The sequence below is a fragment of the Anomalospiza imberbis genome, chromosome 2 (assembly GCF_031753505.1).
Source record: "Anomalospiza imberbis isolate Cuckoo-Finch-1a 21T00152 chromosome 2, ASM3175350v1, whole genome shotgun sequence".
In the NCBI taxonomy this organism is placed as follows: Eukaryota; Metazoa; Chordata; class Aves; order Passeriformes; family Viduidae; genus Anomalospiza; species Anomalospiza imberbis.
Window position 1 is genome coordinate 28,399,117 of NC_089682.1, and position 18,753 is coordinate 28,417,869.

Consider the following 18,753-nt stretch of genomic DNA (forward strand, 5'->3'; position numbering starts at 1 on the left):
GCATGGCTTCAAGCACAAACCGCTGAAGGCACGTGCCAGGCTTCTGACACAACCATACTGTGTCCCTTGGTCTCTCCCCACCATGCCGCTGTTTTGGCTGGGCCAGCACTGCAAACCTGTGCTTGCCCAGGTTAAACAAAACCCACCTGGTTCACAGCACTGCCTTAGGAACAGTCCAGGGCACAGCCATGGCACAGCAGAGAACCAAGTGGAGGGGTCAGGAGCCCTCACATGTTACTGCTGACACCAGACTTCAGATCATGAAACCACACCCTGAGTCCTCTACACTGCATTTATGAGGGGTCAAACACACACCGAGCACATACCCAAATAAGCTGGAGGACAACATTTTCTCAGATATGCTGTCTTTATTCCTGCAATAAAACGGGTCTCTGCCCACACATCTCTTATGTCCTGCCTATCCCAAAATCTCATCTCTTGCATCTCCTCCTCACCTGTTTTAGCACTAATGCTTTCTCTGTCTTCCCTCTGACTCAATGCACCCTGCCCACAGCAAACAAAGCTCCCGCCATGCCTGTTGATCTGGCTCTGGTCCAACTCCTCAGACTCGAGGCTTGGCTTTGGGCAGCAGCTCTTCTCCTTTTGTACTGCTAAAGGCAGCAGCCACCTCCCCACTCCCTTGGCCTAACCCTCTTCTCCCTCAAGCCACTACATTCCAGATCAACAGGCATCACTTCTTTAAAAATTATTTTATGTAACACCCATAGGATAATTATTTGTTCCATCTATAATCCAGGGTCACCGGGCCTTGACCGGGTCAGCGCAGGCTCCATCAGGAAGGCTTCCTCTGGCATTGAGCAGCTGCTGGCTCAAAATACACAGAACACTCTCTGTGAGTGCCAAGAGGGGACTGGGAAGGGTGGGAGAAAGTGATGGAAAGAAATGTGCATAACAGTGTATCTTTGGGATTCGCAGTCTCCACATACATTTTGTGCCCTGTCGTCCATCCCTAACTCCAAGTATGAAAACTGCTATTTTAAGCCAGCTATCTCTGACATCAAACCCCTGCCTCAGCAGCATCATAAAGAAGGCTGCACAGAACTCACACCAAGACTGGCTTATTTTCAGCACCTACCCCACTGGGTTAAAGCCAGTCTGGCTGTACAAACACTTTGCTGTGGTTAAAGCCGTGAATGCAGTGTGGACAAACCCTCCAGCAGCCATAGTCACACAGGCCTGGGACCTGGTTCCAGTGGAATCTCCACAGTTCCAAGCAGCAGCCATTAACCAGTAACAAAGCACAGGCCTGCACAAAGCTCTCCAGAAGCTTTGGGACCCTGGCCTCATGGAAGAGAAATTCAGGGCACGGGCAGTGTGCTGATTGCTGTGCCCTGAACACAGGCAGGTCTGTAGGGTCTTACCAAGGACAGACTGAGGCAGCAAGTACAGATTAGCAGGTTAGGATTCCAAAAACAATATCAAATCTTGCTAAGTGCTGCTGCTTCCACGGGTGATACCTGCACCCAACAAAAACCAGTAACCAAAAGGCTCTCAATTAAAACAGAAGAACGGGAAGTTCATAATCTGAACAGAACATTTTTGTTTGCTTGTTTTAGGAACAGGAAACAATGTTATGGCAAATTTTAAAAATAAGTGAGATATTCACTTTGCTCTCGAAAAAGTTTTAATATTTTCTGACAAAGCACAGTTGTTTTTAGCCTGTCAAAATTATGAGTTTCCAAAGCTCCTTGTATCTGTTAAGAAACATTATTTCTAGGCCATAAAGGATGTGCTAATGACACACAGAGAGATGCTGGATCTCTGACCTACTGTCCTATGACCCAGGCATTGGCCTGACTTCTATCTTTGTGAGCTGATCCACATAATACATTAAATACTCTTTCTGCCAATTTAATTATAACCTTAGTGAATGAACATTTCTCATGAACTATTGTCTGTTCTTCACAGCCCTGGAGCCTGCTAGTTAGATTCATACATAAGTAGAAGACGTTATCATATTTTCTGCAGAATATGTTACAAAGTTTATTCTTTTCATTATCTGATTTAATTTAAAAAAATGTAAAAAGCGGAAAGGCTGATCTAACTCTTTTGAGAGTCATCATCCGGTGCAAAGAGATGGAAGAGCTCAAACAGCTGTTGCAAAAATCCTGAAACCCTTTATTGGTCTCAGAGTAGTAACTTCTATAGGACTCAAGAATGAACAGTAAAAGCAATTGGACTTGTTTTTGTTTTTATTTTGGTTCCTTCTTGCCCTAACAAACGCAAATTAATTAAAAATACTATTTAAAAAAAATCTAAATAAACTATTGCTCTTAATGCTTTCATTTCAAAGTATGCTGGTTTGATGCAGTTTGAATTGGTTCCCTGCTGTCCTCCTTGGATTTGCTCCAAGTCTGTTTATTTTATTTACTGTTTAAGCTATTTTGTTCTAACTGCTGGCCAATGTTTCTCTCTTCTCCCTCTCAAATTAATTGCTACATTTGGATGTTTACACACTAACTTTTCCAGGAATAAAAGGCTCACATACACCAAATAAAGGCACATCAGAATTAAGCTTTAATCCCTTACACGTATAGAACAGTTGCTGATTCTGCAACAGAGTTACAGAGCATAGCTTTGTGGCAGGAAATTGAATATTTCTGCAAGACCTTAACTGGAAAGACCTAAACCTGAAAAACCTAACCTGAAGTTAAATCAATTCCTAAACCAGAAATTTAAAGATTAGCTCGAATGCACCTACAGTCCAGTTGTAGCAGTACTTTGAATTGTTTTCAATTCCTTTAACATCTGTTTATATCTAGAGATGACCCTGAGCTAGCTGGTGCCTATGGCATGTGCAAAACAAAAGGTAGGAAGTTATTTCTTTATTTCTTTGGTGAGGAATTGAATGATCTTTAAAAAAAAAACAATTGAAAACTACCAAAAAAATGAGTGATAAAGCAATATAAGGAAAAACAAGTGAAACAGGAAAAACAGAGTTCCCTCTTCACATCCTCAATGTGAGAATGAAATTATAATTTTATCATTTATAAATAGCAAGGTTGTAAAAAACAGTTCCCTCTGAAAATCTTTTACTGATCCTGTAACTTAGTTCAAATTTTCCCTTTCAATCCAATTCGGTTTGCCAATGTCCTTTCTCCAAGAAAGATAATCTCACACACTCATTCTTCAAACTATTCCAGATCCTTTGAGCTCCCATCAGTGAGCCTGTCCTGGGGCTCTTCAACTCCTTCCACTTCCATACCCAAGTTTTCCCTAACTTCTCCTCTTACTCAATCACCCAACCAAAAAACTCAAAAGTCATATCTCAAAGACCTAAGGTCAGGCTGGAAAGAGCCATCTGGGAGAATTAATTCAGTTTTCTATCCCTTCTTCATCTATCCCTATCCCTGTTTCATTTGGATATAAGCAAATACCATTCTCCTCCCTATTTAATGGCCATGTTCCAAAATTACACTGGTCACAAATATGAATTGGTTTCATTGATCTTCAACTATAGCTCTAATAAGATTTCTGCTCTTCCATTTAAAATAAGCCACTAGGATATTTCCTGATGCCTGTTTTCAAAGAAAAACTTTCTCCTCATGTCTGCTGTACTTACCAATTACTGCATGTCACAGAACATGACCAATGTTCACTTTTTAAACAGTTGCCACATTTCATTGCTTCTATTGAACAGTGGAAGGATTAAAACTCCAGGAAAACATGGGACACTGAATGCTACAGAATTAGCACCTCAACAACCATACAAACTCTGAACCTCTGCCTCCTCCTTCTATTGTCATTATTGCTAAACAAAGAATGGAGAAGCTAAATATGATCTCAAAAACGGACAAATCCAGTCATACCTACAATCCTCAGTATCATTTTAATATGCCTAAAATCATCACCTTAAAACTATACTCTGCAACTCTGTTTAGGATGGGTTACTGCAATTTGAATGCTGTGACACCACCAGCAGAAGGTAGCCATTACTTCCTAATGAATAACTGCTCTTGAAATCATCCAACAATTTGCATAGCTCACTCATAGTCTGAGAAAAATAACACCTTCTCTGCTTCATAAGAAGGCCTCATAGGACTACAAAGCACTGGTGTCTGCCTGATCACCAGTTTCACACCCACCTGCAGAGGACTGCAAGGGGCCCACAAGTTCTGACAGAAGCTCCCTTTGAAGTTTAAGGGTGTCTGCAGAAAAGGGTCTGCTCAGAAGCTGGAGGCGATACACTACTGCTTCCTGTTAGCTGCAGTACTAGTTAGCACACTTGTTTCCTGGTGTGAATCTAACAAAATTTGAACCAAATTTGGTTCTGTAGTCAGTGAAGTCTGAGATCTTCAAAGCATGACAATCACCCACCCAGTCAAGACCACTAGTATCAGCCAAGACCTATTTGTCTTGGGTTAGGAACTACACAAAAAGAGTAAAAATCTGACTGCTGAAGAGCCTTCAATCCAAAAAGTGGCTCTACAGAGACTGCATAGGTTAAATCTGCTTTTTTTTTTCCCCTATTGTTTTCTTACTTGAGAAAAACTGCAGGTTTCATTAACCTAGCAGCCTGCAACAGAAAGAACAACTAGTTAGCAGTATTTTTAACTAGGTGTGTGCCCAGGTCTTTTAGATCCCCAAAACTAAGGTGACATTACCTAGGTATAACACAGTTGGCAAAAATGTTATCAGTAGGGAACTGTGCCTGTTACATAAACTATGGGCTTAAATGGTTCAAACAAGTTTATGGTTCTAATAATAGTATTTCGTAATTAATGAAGATAATCAGCCTCCTAGCTACCTTACAGAGTTCATCTCAGGTTATTCTCCTCTATGGTAGCATCTTCTAGATTTAAGTGTTACTGAGGAGAATATTTTTGGCTAAAGGAATCTAGCTGTGAGATAAACATCTGGTAAAAGTTAAACCTAGAGAAATATTGTAACATCTTGCAACTACTAACACTTGAAAGGCAAAAAACATGACAGTCTCATCAAGTGAACACAGAATAATACAAACCATCTATCCAAGGAAAGCTTTTCATAGCTCAGTAACAAGAGCAAAATTGAAATCTAAGGAAAACTTTTATGCAGACCAATTTTTGTAACTATGGTGATGGAAGGCTAGAGAAAACTCTAAAACAGGTCAAAAATCAGGCACAGAATTAGGAGCATGACTCACCGTTTTATCTATGGACCTTTCTAGAAAGCAATAACCCCTGCATCCCTAGCATTAAAGGTGAGTTAACAACACAGTGTAGTGGGAAATGCTGGTCTGGTGGTCAGATGAGCAAATCAGAGAGCTGACAACTTGGCTCTGCTCAGTCTGTTCTCTCTAATCAAGACCATCTGCTCAGATTGTGAAGACACACTCCTGGTGACTTTTAGCCACAGCATGAACAACCTCTGTAGTCACATGTGTGAAATACGGCAACTGTCAGAAATTCATGAGTCATTGCTAAACTCTTTCTTTATTCCATACATAATAAGTTTGAAATAGATTTTTACGATCCTTTTCTCAATGCTAGCAAGTATGCCCATTCACTTCTTATATCACTTGTGGCACTCCAGGGAAAAACTAGCAATCCCCAGTGTTTTATAATTCACATATATAAACACACTATATGATGGAATGATACATAAAGATTAGGGCAGACGGAAGTTTGAGATGCAGTAAATTATTTCTTTAAATCTAATAAAAACTAAAACTCCCATGCAGTATTAATACACAGAGGCATTTATGTGCATAACTACAGTTTTCTCATTGCTAAAAAAGTTTCAAATACAGGGTTTGCAAGACCAGACAAAGAGTACAAAAAGAAGGGAAAAAGCTAAGTTCTTCAATTCAGCGCTTTTTTTTTCCTGCAGGTGTGCAAAAAACTTGCTGTGATATGAACTGAATAATTTTTCTGTTATCCCACTAAGTGTTAGATGCTACAAATAGTTTAAAGACCACATTCTGAATGAATCTTTTTGTACTCCAAAGCAATGATTTCTCCAGCAACAATGCAGGCAAAAAGTTATGCTGTCACATTAAATTAAAAGGTTACTGTGTTAAGGTAGTTCGTTTACTGCAGAGATAGAGGTAGACTCTCTTAAGAGCTAAAAAAACCAAGCTGTAGCATAGTGGTCACTGTGACATTTCATGCATGTCCTGAGAAATGGGTAAGCATTTTTGTATTTTAAGTGCTGTATTAATTTTCAAACTCTCCTTCTGGCACTTTCCCAAGAGATGAAAGAAAATTGATAGCTACAGTCTCAGGATAAATCACAATGCAGCCTCTAGATCTGAAAGTGAGCTTCTACCTGCTGGACTGACATGCCAAGAATCCACCACATCCAGTATGCCCCTATCTGACAGGATGTTGATAGAAAAAGGATGTTGGAAAAAAAAGGAATTACTGTAATTTAATGATTACCATAATCCTCCAGTGGCTTTCTACATTTTACAAGACTGTGTGTCCCACATCAGTCTTTTGTTCTGTTGACTAAACAAATTTGATTCCTCTCAGCCTCTGTAAATCAGTCATGATTTCTAAATTCCTACTTTTCTTCTTATCTTCCTCTAGTTTATTTTTATTTAATCTCTAACTTTTTTCCTGTTCTCCTGTGGTTTATTTGCATTTGCCTTTGTTTAGTGATTACAATTAAGCAGAAATAGGAATTCAATGACACAGAGTTTCAAAGAAAGGGTAGTTATATAGCTATCATGTTTTTTGCATGGCAAATTCATCAAGGAGAGGTGCCTGAAATTTAATCAGACAATACTGTCTTCAGATAAAAATATCTGAGACTGTTACAAAGTCGTGTATTAACTGTGAATTCTCTAGCCCCAGCATACATGAAAGTCCTTTCAGCTGAATTTTAAATCTGAACTTTCAAAATTACATGAACCATAATCAGCATTACTCAGATCCCTCTGATGTCATCAAGGCTCAATTTACAAGGCATATGAGCTGCCGATCTGAACCTCTCTGTTGTATATAACAACCAGATACAATAATAACTTTACCTTATTACAAACTAAATTATCTAAGTAGATCAAAAATACATTAAAATGGAATTTTAACTAATAAAGAAATTATGTAATTAATACATTAAAACCAGAACAAAACTGACCAATGCAAAGATTCTATTTGAAAATAGCTTTAAGATCAAATCAATGACCAAATTTTCAATCACCTAGAATTATTTTATCTTGTAGTGCTTTAAATTTGAAGACTGCATGAGAAACACATAAAAAGCCAAATGGAAGCCTGAAATATTTACTTGATTGTCCACAAATTAAAAAAAACCCTGGATAATACAGACCACAGCTGTTAAATTTCAGTGTAAATGTCACTGCATTTCACTGACAGACCAATTCTCACAGGCAGGGAGGGTATTGGTTGGTAATGCTGAAGCCCTGCTCGCTTCTTTAAGGGTGAAAAGACAGGGAATCTGTTAAGTGCCGTGCTTGCTAACCCATGCACGGGGAGTTACAAACCTGCGGGCAGAGCACCACTTACCGAAGATTCACTGTCTCTAACAAGGAAATCTCCTTCCACTCCCCTTTCGTTCAGGGCACATTCTGCTTGGTGCCGGGTAACGTTCCCGTAATACCACTCTCTTCCAGCAAATCGTCCAGTAGAAGATGGCCCTGTGTAGCTTATCTGAGGTGGATGGGAAGTGTTCATGGAAGGACCATCACTAACGATTACTACATAGTTTTTAGGAACAAGACCGATTTGACCTCTGGAATTTTTACATTTCCACCATTCTGGGTCATTTTCTGGCTTTTCAATGACTTCCATAGTTTCCCCTTTTTCAAAATTGAGCTCTTCATCTGTGACCGAGCTGAATGGGTACAGTGTCTGAACGATGTGGAGTACTTTGGTGCCCTGGCCGTTACTCATGGAAGCGCCTTTCCTTAGGCTGAGAAAGCTGGGTGAATCTGCAGTTGCCTCCTCAACCTCCTCTACCACATAGTTCGAAGGGAACCAGCCGATCTGTCCATTGTAGCTACCTCTCCACCAGCCGTCGCTGCACTTCTCCATGACAATCACTCGGGACCCTTTAACGAGGGACAGCTCATCCTCCCTCTCAGCAACATAGGCAAATTTCACGTAGGCAGGAATGTTAAGATCGTAAATCCGGTCAGCGCTGCTGCCGTTGGAAGGGTATTCTGCATCTGTGCTGGGAGTGGGGGAGGCGTCTCTCGCACTCGTCTTTCTCTTGGTTTTTCCCAAGCCTGTTAAAGACAGAAATGTAAAGAGGTCACTTGGAATGCTTGTCGCCAGACTGCAAAAGCTGGATGTGGTGACATGCTGTACCCTCACTTCAACAACACTGCTAAATGGAGATCTCTTCTGTAACACTACATAGTCAGGAAATAGCAACACCTTTAGGAGATTCTCGTTAACATCCAGCTGATGCACCATTAGGTAAAGCGCAATTTGTGTTATAATGACTTCTCTTCTCAGAAGTAGCAGAGTTTAAACACACTTAAACAGAGCGATTTCTTCACTGGGAGAACAGCTAATCACTGAAACGTTTCTGAGCTTGCTGTTATGTATCTTTAAATTCCAGTCAAATTATCATGCCTTTTAGTTTTGGAGATTACTTCAATTTGGCTCAAACAAAAAGTGAAAGAAAACCTACAAAAAATAAGGAGCACAGAAATAAATCTGAAGTTTCTCTGCAGACTGTATTGCTCTCTTTGTTCTGGCATTACCCAGGCAGGCATTGCTGCAATTCCTTCCAACTGCAACTCTCCTTCCAAAACCCACACCTCTTTCACCTACATTTCATCACGTACTGTAACAGCAGAAACCTGATGGTGAGAAAAACCATTTGCATTTGTTTCCCTATAATCTGTAAATTCTGGTGTCCTGTCATGGTTTTATAGTGTTAAATACAATGTACAGAAGAAACAACAACAACATTGAACACAATTTTTTTTTTTTTTTAATTAGAGAAACCATACTAATGTCTGTTTAAATACAGATAAACTGCACAACATACTTGGTGTACTTTTCAAACTTTTGCAGCAACCCCTGCTTAAGCTTATATATAAACAAAATAATAAACAAAGGGAATAAGTAGCCATCTCTTGTGAAATTCACTTATAAAATTTCTGAAAACCAAAATATTATGTTGCAGTGCAGCACAACCAAGCAACACCCAAAATGTCATGCAAGGGACAGAAGGCAAAACCATCATAGAAATAAGAGGAGCATTTGTACTTTTCTCCATACACATAGAGCCTGGGTGGCAGGTGAGAGATTTAGTTGAAATACAAGAGCACACATGCTGATTATAGAGTACTTAATGGAAAGAGAATAAATAAAGGTACTTTGTTTTTGTTTCTTCAAATAATTTGAAATAAGGAGATGCATGCTATTTTAACTATTCAGACCTATTCAATCCAGCCACTCCACTGCCAAAAAGTGTGTTTTAATATATTTAGATATATATGTACTTGCATATGCAATGGGCATCTTCAGCAAAGCTGTTTGTGTACCACAAAACTTCATGCTTATTTCACAGTTATCTGTATAGCACAGACTAACAGTGCACACATAATCATGCAGGGATCGCTGTCTAGAAGGGTTAAAAATACATTAATATGTGGTCTTACAGTCTCAGAAGATGGCAGACAATTCTGATGATTCTACAGTGTTTCCTGACCTTCCCCAGCAGGGCCTTGTTTCCTGCTGGAGCCTGCTACATCCTATTGTCATTCTAACTACACCACTTCAGCCAAGAGCCAGTGGCTGCACTTACAGGCAAAATGAGGGAGGCAGCTTATTGTACTAGGGGAGACAATCACAGGAAAAGAGTGTACAAGCGAGTACTAATCAGAAGCTGGTCAGGCTCTGCCAAGACTGGAAATTTTCATCAGTTTAGAGATCATTTTTAACCAAAAAGACAAGGATGTTTCAGAGCTAATGAGCATTAAATTACAGTGATATAAACAAACATAACTTAAAGGTCATTCTCTTAAGAAAAGGGGGAAATTACTTTTATAAATTCATGGAAAATAAGCAACTGTATTTCAATAGATTCACTCTACATAAAGCCCTCCATTGAGATGAAACCCTCTAGATGAAAAACTTGGGCTTTTATCGGCTCACTAATGAAGACACACAGTCCACTTATTGGAATTACAGCAAAAGAACTAATGAAAAAAGCAGTGGATGGTGAAGTACCTGGCCTAGCTAATTGAAACTCAGAGCACAGAGATAACTGTGAGAAATGAGGATGTAGTGTGACAAGAAAATGCCATAAACTTAAGTGTCTAGAGAAAAAATTGTTGACAAACAGGTAAAACCCCAAAATTTCTCAAAAACCCCTCTGAAATCTGATAAAGGTATCTAAACATTTAGAAAAAAAGTTATAATCCAAACACTTTCTTTCGCTTGGAGTTGCATAAATTCCCTCTTTTTTCACAGACCTTCCAATAGTGCATCTGACATTTCAAATGTTGCTTCCTATCATGCCCATTAAACATAAATCATTACAAAATTAGGAAAATAATAAAAAAAAAAACATAGTCATGTTTCTAATTTTTATCAATAAAGACAACTGGAGTTCTTCAGTTTAAGCTTAACATTTCATGTGAACAAACTTTTTAAGGCTGACAGCATGGTAATGATTAACATTTTGCAATAGCAGCAACGTGCACCAAAGGATTTCCAGTTGGTTTGACCAAAGGAACAAACTATGCAGAGACCCATCTGCAGTCAGGCACAGCGAAGGCAATGCACATTATCTAAGAATAATTTTTAATGTCAGGTTGCAACATTCATAACTGTGTCCATGACTGAAGAGGAAACAAGTTGTTCCATGAGCAGAATGAAGGAAATCTGTTCCTGTTTTTCTCTTTATACCTCCTGCTAAGCTATTCCTCCTCTTCCTCCCCCATCTCCTGCAGGATTCACAATAAGTTTCCCTACTGTATGACTGCTTTCACATCCCCACGTCCTTCTCGTATCTCCAGGTCCCCATTGTCATCTTCAAAATACCTTCAAAGCATATTCTGTCTCCCCCGGCACTGTCCTCCTCCTGTCTCTGTTGGGCTGGCCAGCCAAGCACGGTGCCTGCTGCCCCACAGCCTCTCAGCCCTGCCTGGACTAAGCAAAGAGTTGGAGTTGTTCTGGCTTCTCCTCCAGTGGGGGACAACAGCAATGACTCTCCCAGGCACAGACTTGGAGAAAACTAGTTAGTTTATCTCTGCCAGTCTGTCAAGTTTGGCTAAAATTGGCTGAGTTATCAAGGATGGACAGATGGACGGACTATGACAGCTGACTGCGACAGCATGACTAGTGTAAGCTTCATTTCCTTAGGAAAGTCTAAAAATACAGTTTAGTGGGATGGCTCGTCACAGCTAAGCAAGAATAAAGTTAGGTCAATTATAACTTTGTATATGCATCTATAACAAAAAACACAACTCCATTAAAAAAAGAAAAATACAATCTACATGAGTCATCTCGGGAAGAGTAAAAACTACCATTCTACCATTCTACTAACAGAAATGTTCACTTGCTACTCTTCGTAAGGGGATCCCGATTCTTATGTCAGAATGGAATGAAACACAAAGGATACATGTGGATACAAAGGATTTAATGGAAAACAAAACATTCAAGCACATTGGGAGTCACATGTAGAAAAGTTGAATATAGTTGCAATTGCAGTCATAGTTCTGGTGTGGTTTATTGTCTATCTACTGATCTACCTACCTTTCTACTACAGCTGTGCTTTCCCTATTCTGACTCACTGGTTACAGTTCATCTGTAACCTGTGGAAGCCATATTCCTTTGTAACACAAGTAGTTGTTGTAAGGAGTAATCTAAAGCAAGAGGTTAGCTTTCAAAAGTGAGAGGAAAAGTGTGGAAGGAAAAGAGCATTGCAAAGCAGCAGAGAGCCTGTTTTGCTACTGCAAGTTGTAGGAAGCAATACTATTCACAATCTACAATAACCCACAGTAAATTACTTCATTTTCACTCATATAAGTACATTGCCAAGTGATGTGAGCTGGTATAAGTCTTAGGATATATTACTGAGACAAAAATAAAGAACAAACTGGTTAGCAATATTTCTGGAGAAGGGACCCACTGCAAATCCTCCTTCTCTCTGCACTGAAAGAAATCCTCTGCCCCAAGTTTAGTCCTAGGGAAAATCAGAAATGTGCCTGTCACATCACTACATGCTGTCTTCCTTTCCTAGCTCAGCTGTGGCTCTAAAGAATAGCTTGTTTTTTGAGCAGCAGGCTGAAGACCAGTTTCCTATGAATTTGCTTCCTGTCACTTAAGTTTCCATTGTGCAAGCACCCCTTCATTACCAGCTTGTCCCTGAGACAGTCTTTCCATTGTACCTATAAGGTCCTCAAGCTTCCACCTCCAATTTCCTCACCCCACAGCATTTCCAGCCTCCCACCTCATCCCTCCTTAGACTTCCCTAGGAAATGTCTTGAGTTCCCCAAGCCCCAAAGTTCAAAGTGGTGGAATTTCCCTGTGATTGACCTCCTCTGGCCTGATGCTGGGACAGTGCCAGCTCCCCCACCCCTATGTGTGTCTCCTGCCACACTGGCCACACTCCTGGGCCAAAGCTTGGCTGCCTGTCAGCACAGATGCCCCAATTACCCAGGTGCTCCTGCTAAAAACAAAAGGATTTCTCTCTCTTCTGCCTTCAGTGATGCACTGAAACAAGGCTGCAGAGCTACAACCTCCAGGAGAATTGGTTCATAGGATAAACAAGTTTAACTATATTTAAAACATGATCTTAAAACATACCTTATCAAACAGACACATAACACTTGCATAGAAAGGGATTCTTGCCACTAGTATAGGTTTGTATTCATTTGCTAATTATGGTTTAATATCCCATACTACCTTTACTAGGAAAAGCCTATTTACAAAACAGACAACTTCCTAATTTTACAAGGATTTATTTGACAAATATTTCCATGTTCCTGCAAGCTGGTATCCTTGTCTGAAACTGATGAGTGACCACAGTCTGTATTTTAACTGCATCTGATCATCCCCAGAGATGAAGGAATATCTCCACAGGCTTATCCATACTCATGGTTATTAAATTCTGCTTAAGAATAACATGAACCAAACATTAAAGGTATTTGCAGTCAAATTCTCTAGCACCCCCTTCCCAAGACTGCTCACTAAATTTGTAAAATCCTGTATGTAGCTTTACAGTAAATACAGTTGCATTTCTTTTGTCAAGGAATTTTAAGTTGATTTGATACTTGACTGTTTCTAAAGCTTATTTGTTATTACTGTCTTTTGATTTGATAATACTGTCTTTTCTATTTTTCCCTCTTCTGTATACAAAAACCATTATTCAGTACCAAATGACAATTTCTGAGAAATTGATCTGAGAAACTGTCTCTGATTTTAACACATAATTTTAATATACAAATGATAAGCAAAGATACTTTTTGCAGCTCACCTGCATGTTGAATCAAAATCACAGGACAAAAAACCAAAAAACCCGTTCAGAAAAACACTGCAATACAAGAAAACTATTGCTTTGAGAAGTTGTAAGATACCAAATTTCCAAAACAGAAATCCTCAATTCAGAACTTGGTGAAAAAGCCCAAATACTACTAAATACAACAGGTAAAACTTCTTAAGAATCCTCCAATAGCTTCTTATTCAAATATCAAGAAAAATTAAGGAAGGACACTCCAAAAGTGACCTTCAAACTATAGAATATACTGCAAAACCAACAAAAGTGTCTCAATACAACTGAGTTTTGAAAATTACTTCCTCTTTAAGGGACTAGAGTTCTATGAAATGGTTCTCTTCAGATATCCTATATTCATGTTGGAGAGGTCAGTTTTAAGTCTAAATACGCAGCTGGAAATATAAAAATAGGTGCTGCTGAGTAAAGCTGTTAGTTGTCCCCATGACAATTAGAGAGACAACTATTTGTGCATTTTCATCTATTGCTGTATTTACATATCTTAATAGATTTATCATAACAAGTCAGAACTAATTTTTCTATAATGTATTCTACTCCTTATTTTTGAAATTAGTTTTTGATCAGTTATTATATATTACTACGAAGCTGTAAGTTGGCAAAAAAGTAACTTGAGCAAGAAAAGAGTCAAAGAAATAGCTTGAATTAATAGTGCATCAAATACCAACAGTTACTCTCTTTCACAGTCTAATTACAAATACAACAATCTTTTTTCTCAATTAAAAAATTAAAATATGCTGTATCACCTAGCCAAAGCACAGAAACTGATACTAGAGCTGAAAAGGACACATGTACACCCACAACTCTCACACAGGCTGTCAAAGCATGGGCTTTAAACTTCACATGAATATTCGAAAATTTATTTATGGGGGAAAAAAAAAATAAAAAAAGATCTTTCATGGGAAATATGAATTAACCAGTAACTCAATTTTTAAAATATTACTGACCATTACCCTGTGAATTAAAGAAACCCAAGAAACAAAACAAAAACAACAACAAAAAAGCAAACACAACAACCCCCCCCCAAAACAACAAAGTAACTACTTGTAAAATTTTTCATACTAATTTTAATGCATTTTAATTTATCCACCCTCCCTCCAGAGCAAAATGCTTTTAACAGCACCACTTGCTTTATGGTTATAAAACATCCCCAAAGAACTCCATAAAATCGTAGAAGCCACACAAAGAACATGAGCACAGTACAATTTAATGGAAATATTTTCATTTTGACTATTTTTTATAGCAACGGGTTTTGTTCTTTAAAAATAACCCCATTACAATTCAAAATGAAACAAAGCACTCCAGAGGGGTGAAAAATTTAACCTCATTATAATATTTTAAAACAATGACTTCCATTAAAGACCTCAAAGATTCAAGATAAACAAATTGGAGGATGATAAATTAGAGGAAGTCAAACAAATGAACTAGGTAGGAGAACTCTCAGTATAAATACACAAAGCAAAAAAAAAAAAAAATTAACATAATTGCTGCTAATTTCAGAGTTCTATAAAAAGTTAAGAAATAAATGTCAGCTGAAATTGATATATGTTTTAGTTCCCCTAAACATTAAATCAAATTTTACAGAACAGCTCTCCTTATTTTAAAAATATTCAAAGGCAAGGCAACCAGAAATTTTAATTCAATTCACTAATACATTGTTTTCTGTTAGATGCAACAGAAAAAACGCAAATTTCTCAAAATTAATTTTTAATTTACAAGTAATATTTCTTCAACATTTTAGCCATTTTTATTTAAGATACATAAAATTATTTTTCTTGTGTATTCTAACAAAATTGAAATTCCATCTGACTTCATACAGATGCAGTTAAAAACAATGATCCTTTCTTGTTTAACAAATAAGTTATTCATCTCTGAATATTACAGCAATGAATTATATTGCATATTAATGCTTACATTTAATAAGAGTGCAAAGTGTACAGTGTCTGTTTTGAAATAAAGTAAAAAATGCATTAAAAAAGAAGCAATTAACTTTTCAGGAAAATTCTACAGGAAAAATACCACCACAATGCAATGTAAATTAAGTAATTCATCCACTCAGTACAGAGCTAAACACAACTTCTTGTCAACTGGAATATTCAAATCAGACACTCATGTAGTTTTGTTATTTATTATTACTTTTATAATTTCAAATTAACTTGCCTTTACTTCTTTATTGCTAAGGAATTCAGCAGACCAAAGTTTCTTGTGTTACACAGAAAGAAAAACCAAATATTTCTGCACATTTTCAGACTGCAATCTCCCACTCCTTCTCCCCCTCCACCTACACGTCCAGTTTTCAAGAAAATGTTCAAAGGCTAAGATCCATATGGGATAGTTAGTGTTTTAGAAGCAACATATCCATCAACAGCACTCTTTAAAGGACACTGCTATAAATTCCATAAAACTTCAACTGCATTTGTAATACAGAAATAAAGCTTTACAGCTCAATTAATGACTTTTTGTATCTTCTCTAAGAAGCTCAATATAAAAAAAATCCACACTAGAAGAGATCAGAAAATAGAAACTCTTCTCTAGATGTCAAAGTGAAACTCTGACATTTCGACAGCCAGGCTGCTTTATCATTGCTTTTCAAATACACAAAAAAGTTTCCCATGCATCAAACACTATTCGGTCAGGAGGCTTCTGCAGAGAAATCAACTCAATAACTACATTGAGAACAACTACTGCATGAATTCCTGTAATTTACACTGTCCTACACATGTCTATTCGTAATTAGGAAAGGTACACTCAAATTTCAGTATCAGGTACTGAGTTTTCTGTATTCAAAGCATTTTAGAGCAAAAGGTTAAAATTATAAAGATGTAATATAGGGACATACGTGAACAGAGACAAATGCACAATCTGCAGGCTTCCATAAACTGCCTCATGTGTGCTCTTACCCCAGTGGCAAAGTGAAGTAAAGTGGCAAAGTGAAGTATAAAGATGTAATATAGGGACATACGTGAACAGAGACAAATGCACAATCTGCAGGCTTCCATAAACTGCCTCATGTGTGCTCTTACCCCAGTGGCAAAGTGAAGTGGAAGACTCATTAGGCAAATTTAAATGGTCTTGGGATTTTAAATCCTCTATATAACAGGAAAACAGCTGTCTTGGTCTCAAATACAAGGCATATAAAATAAATGGGGTTTCTCAAGACCTACCATTCCAATTTCCCTCTACATATTTAAATTGAAGCTTGCCTACTTTAAATATGCAATCTCTGCTTTCAAACACAAATAAAATATTTCCACCTAATATGTAATCTTATAAATTATGTTATCTTGACTTTGAAAGATGTCCTGATTAAGAGAATATAACCAGAAATACCTTAAATCTAAGGTAGTCCTATAAATCTAAGAACATATCTATAAAGTGTGGGGAGAAGGCACAGTAGCCATGTAGGACTTCCCATTGCTTTCTGTTCCCTTGATGTAGAGAAGAAAAGCTACGCTGTTTTGCCTCTTCTTCACATACACTAACAGAGGATATTGACAAAGGAAATCACTAATATGCATGAGATGCTCCAAAGTGTCTACCTCAATGCGTACTCCTGTCCTTCAGGAAGTATATCAGCTTATGTTCCCTCTCCTCTTCCAGCACTTGGTGGAAAGATGATTTATATTTAGCTATCTCACATTTATATGAAGTAAAAGAGGTGCACAGGACAGCTCAGGATACAAATTTGACTTCCCAATGCTAACCCATTCTATTAAAAAGAAATTGGGGGAAAAATACAGCAAGTACAAAGCAGACTATCCTGAATGTAAGATGACAACTCTCCAATTTAAAGACTCTTCCAAATAACTGAGCTGGAATTATTCTATTTTAGACACATGTAACTATAGATCTAATTTAGTCATTTCACTTCTTGTATGCTCAAATTTACTCTCAATTCTGTACCTGAAAAGCAAAGATGTAATAGATGTTACAGATAGGGACTGAAGTTTGGATCACGAAGCCCAAACCTGAACAGAGAAACTACAAAGCAGCAATTATACAGCCCCTCAGCTCAAAGAAATGCTTTACCAGACAATGATTCAGACTGACTAAAGGGCACTATCTCAGCATCAAAAAGCTGGAGACAGTCCCTCCTGAAAGTACAAGTCATCTACCCTTTGAGCTTACAGTGTTTTACTCCACTTGACCCATACCAACACCAAGCAGGATGTAAAGCCTTACTAATTCTGCCGTAAGGCCAGAATACCCATGTTATACTATACTAATGTTTTCCAACATTAAATAAGTCATACAAGCAAATACAAGATGTTTATTACATTTTCTCTTTAGAAAGCTCAAAAATCCACAGAAGCCTGCCACTGATACTACAGTTTTCTTGCAAACTCCTTTTAGGAAGGGGAAAGCAAGCAAAGTATCATCTTTTCTGTACTAACTTCCTCTCTGAATTTCAATGCACATAGCTTCATTAATCAAGAGCTCTCAGGTTATTTGCAATTACATACACAAAATCAGGCCTCTCTGTCTCTGAAGGGGAAGTAACAGGATGAAATGGCTCACTTAAGAAAACAGCCCACCTCCTCTGAGGTTTAAGTCCTCACAGCCAAAACACAAAACTCCAGGGCTCACACACAAACCAGAATAACTTCTTCTGTACATTTAAATTCAGTAACTATAGATAAATAATTAAGTAATACATTTATCTCCTGTTCTGGAGAACAATTTCCTGAATGAACAATTGAAAAAATATCTTACAGGTTGGTTAGGAAACTGGTAGAGCCCATATACAAGAAGAATGACCTTTCCACCACACCAAAATACATTTTTCCTTTCTTTCACTTTCCATGTCCTTTAATTTACAAAATCCCAAAGGCTGCACACAGGCATTATGACGCTGACTCCAAACAATTTAGACAGTCTACAGCCTAATTCCTTAATCAATTTCTAGTGCAAAATACAGCTACAAATAGTCATCTATTAGAAAGAGCAGCCTTAAATGTCCACCTGTCCAAGCTGACTATCCATTAAGAGAGGTGTCCGTCCAAATGAACTTGCTGAGACCACAAAAATAACTTGTCAGTAAACAATCACATTCACCACTGAAGCAGCTCTCAAAAAAGCCATCTGTGCTGGAAGCTTCCCCCTTAAAACAACAGAGGTGGGCATTCTCTCCAGCACTGCAGCTTTGTGCTTTATGCCTACATACACTCCACACATGCAAATTCTTGTTTTATGGACATACTCCACAAAACAAAACACTTTTGATACTCAGAAAATGGAAGGAAACCTTTCCTTACACATTCTAAGACAAACCCCAATTTTCTTTTGGCATGAATGCTAATTTACAAATTCTGT

The 18,753-nt window shown here is 38.0% G+C and overlaps 1 protein-coding gene across 3 annotated transcripts in view; it reads right to left on the bottom strand.

The window, feature by feature from the left end:
• Positions 1–18,753, bottom strand: part of NCK2 (NCK adaptor protein 2) — an 83,593-nt gene that overhangs the window by 3,061 nt on the left and 61,779 nt on the right. For all 3 annotated transcript variants that reach the window (XM_068180292.1, XM_068180293.1, XM_068180291.1), the window contains exon 4: positions 7,473–8,194. In XM_068180292.1, the coding sequence (XP_068036393.1) occupies positions 7,473–8,194 (722 nt within the window). The remainder of the gene's footprint in view (positions 1–7,472; positions 8,195–18,753) is intronic.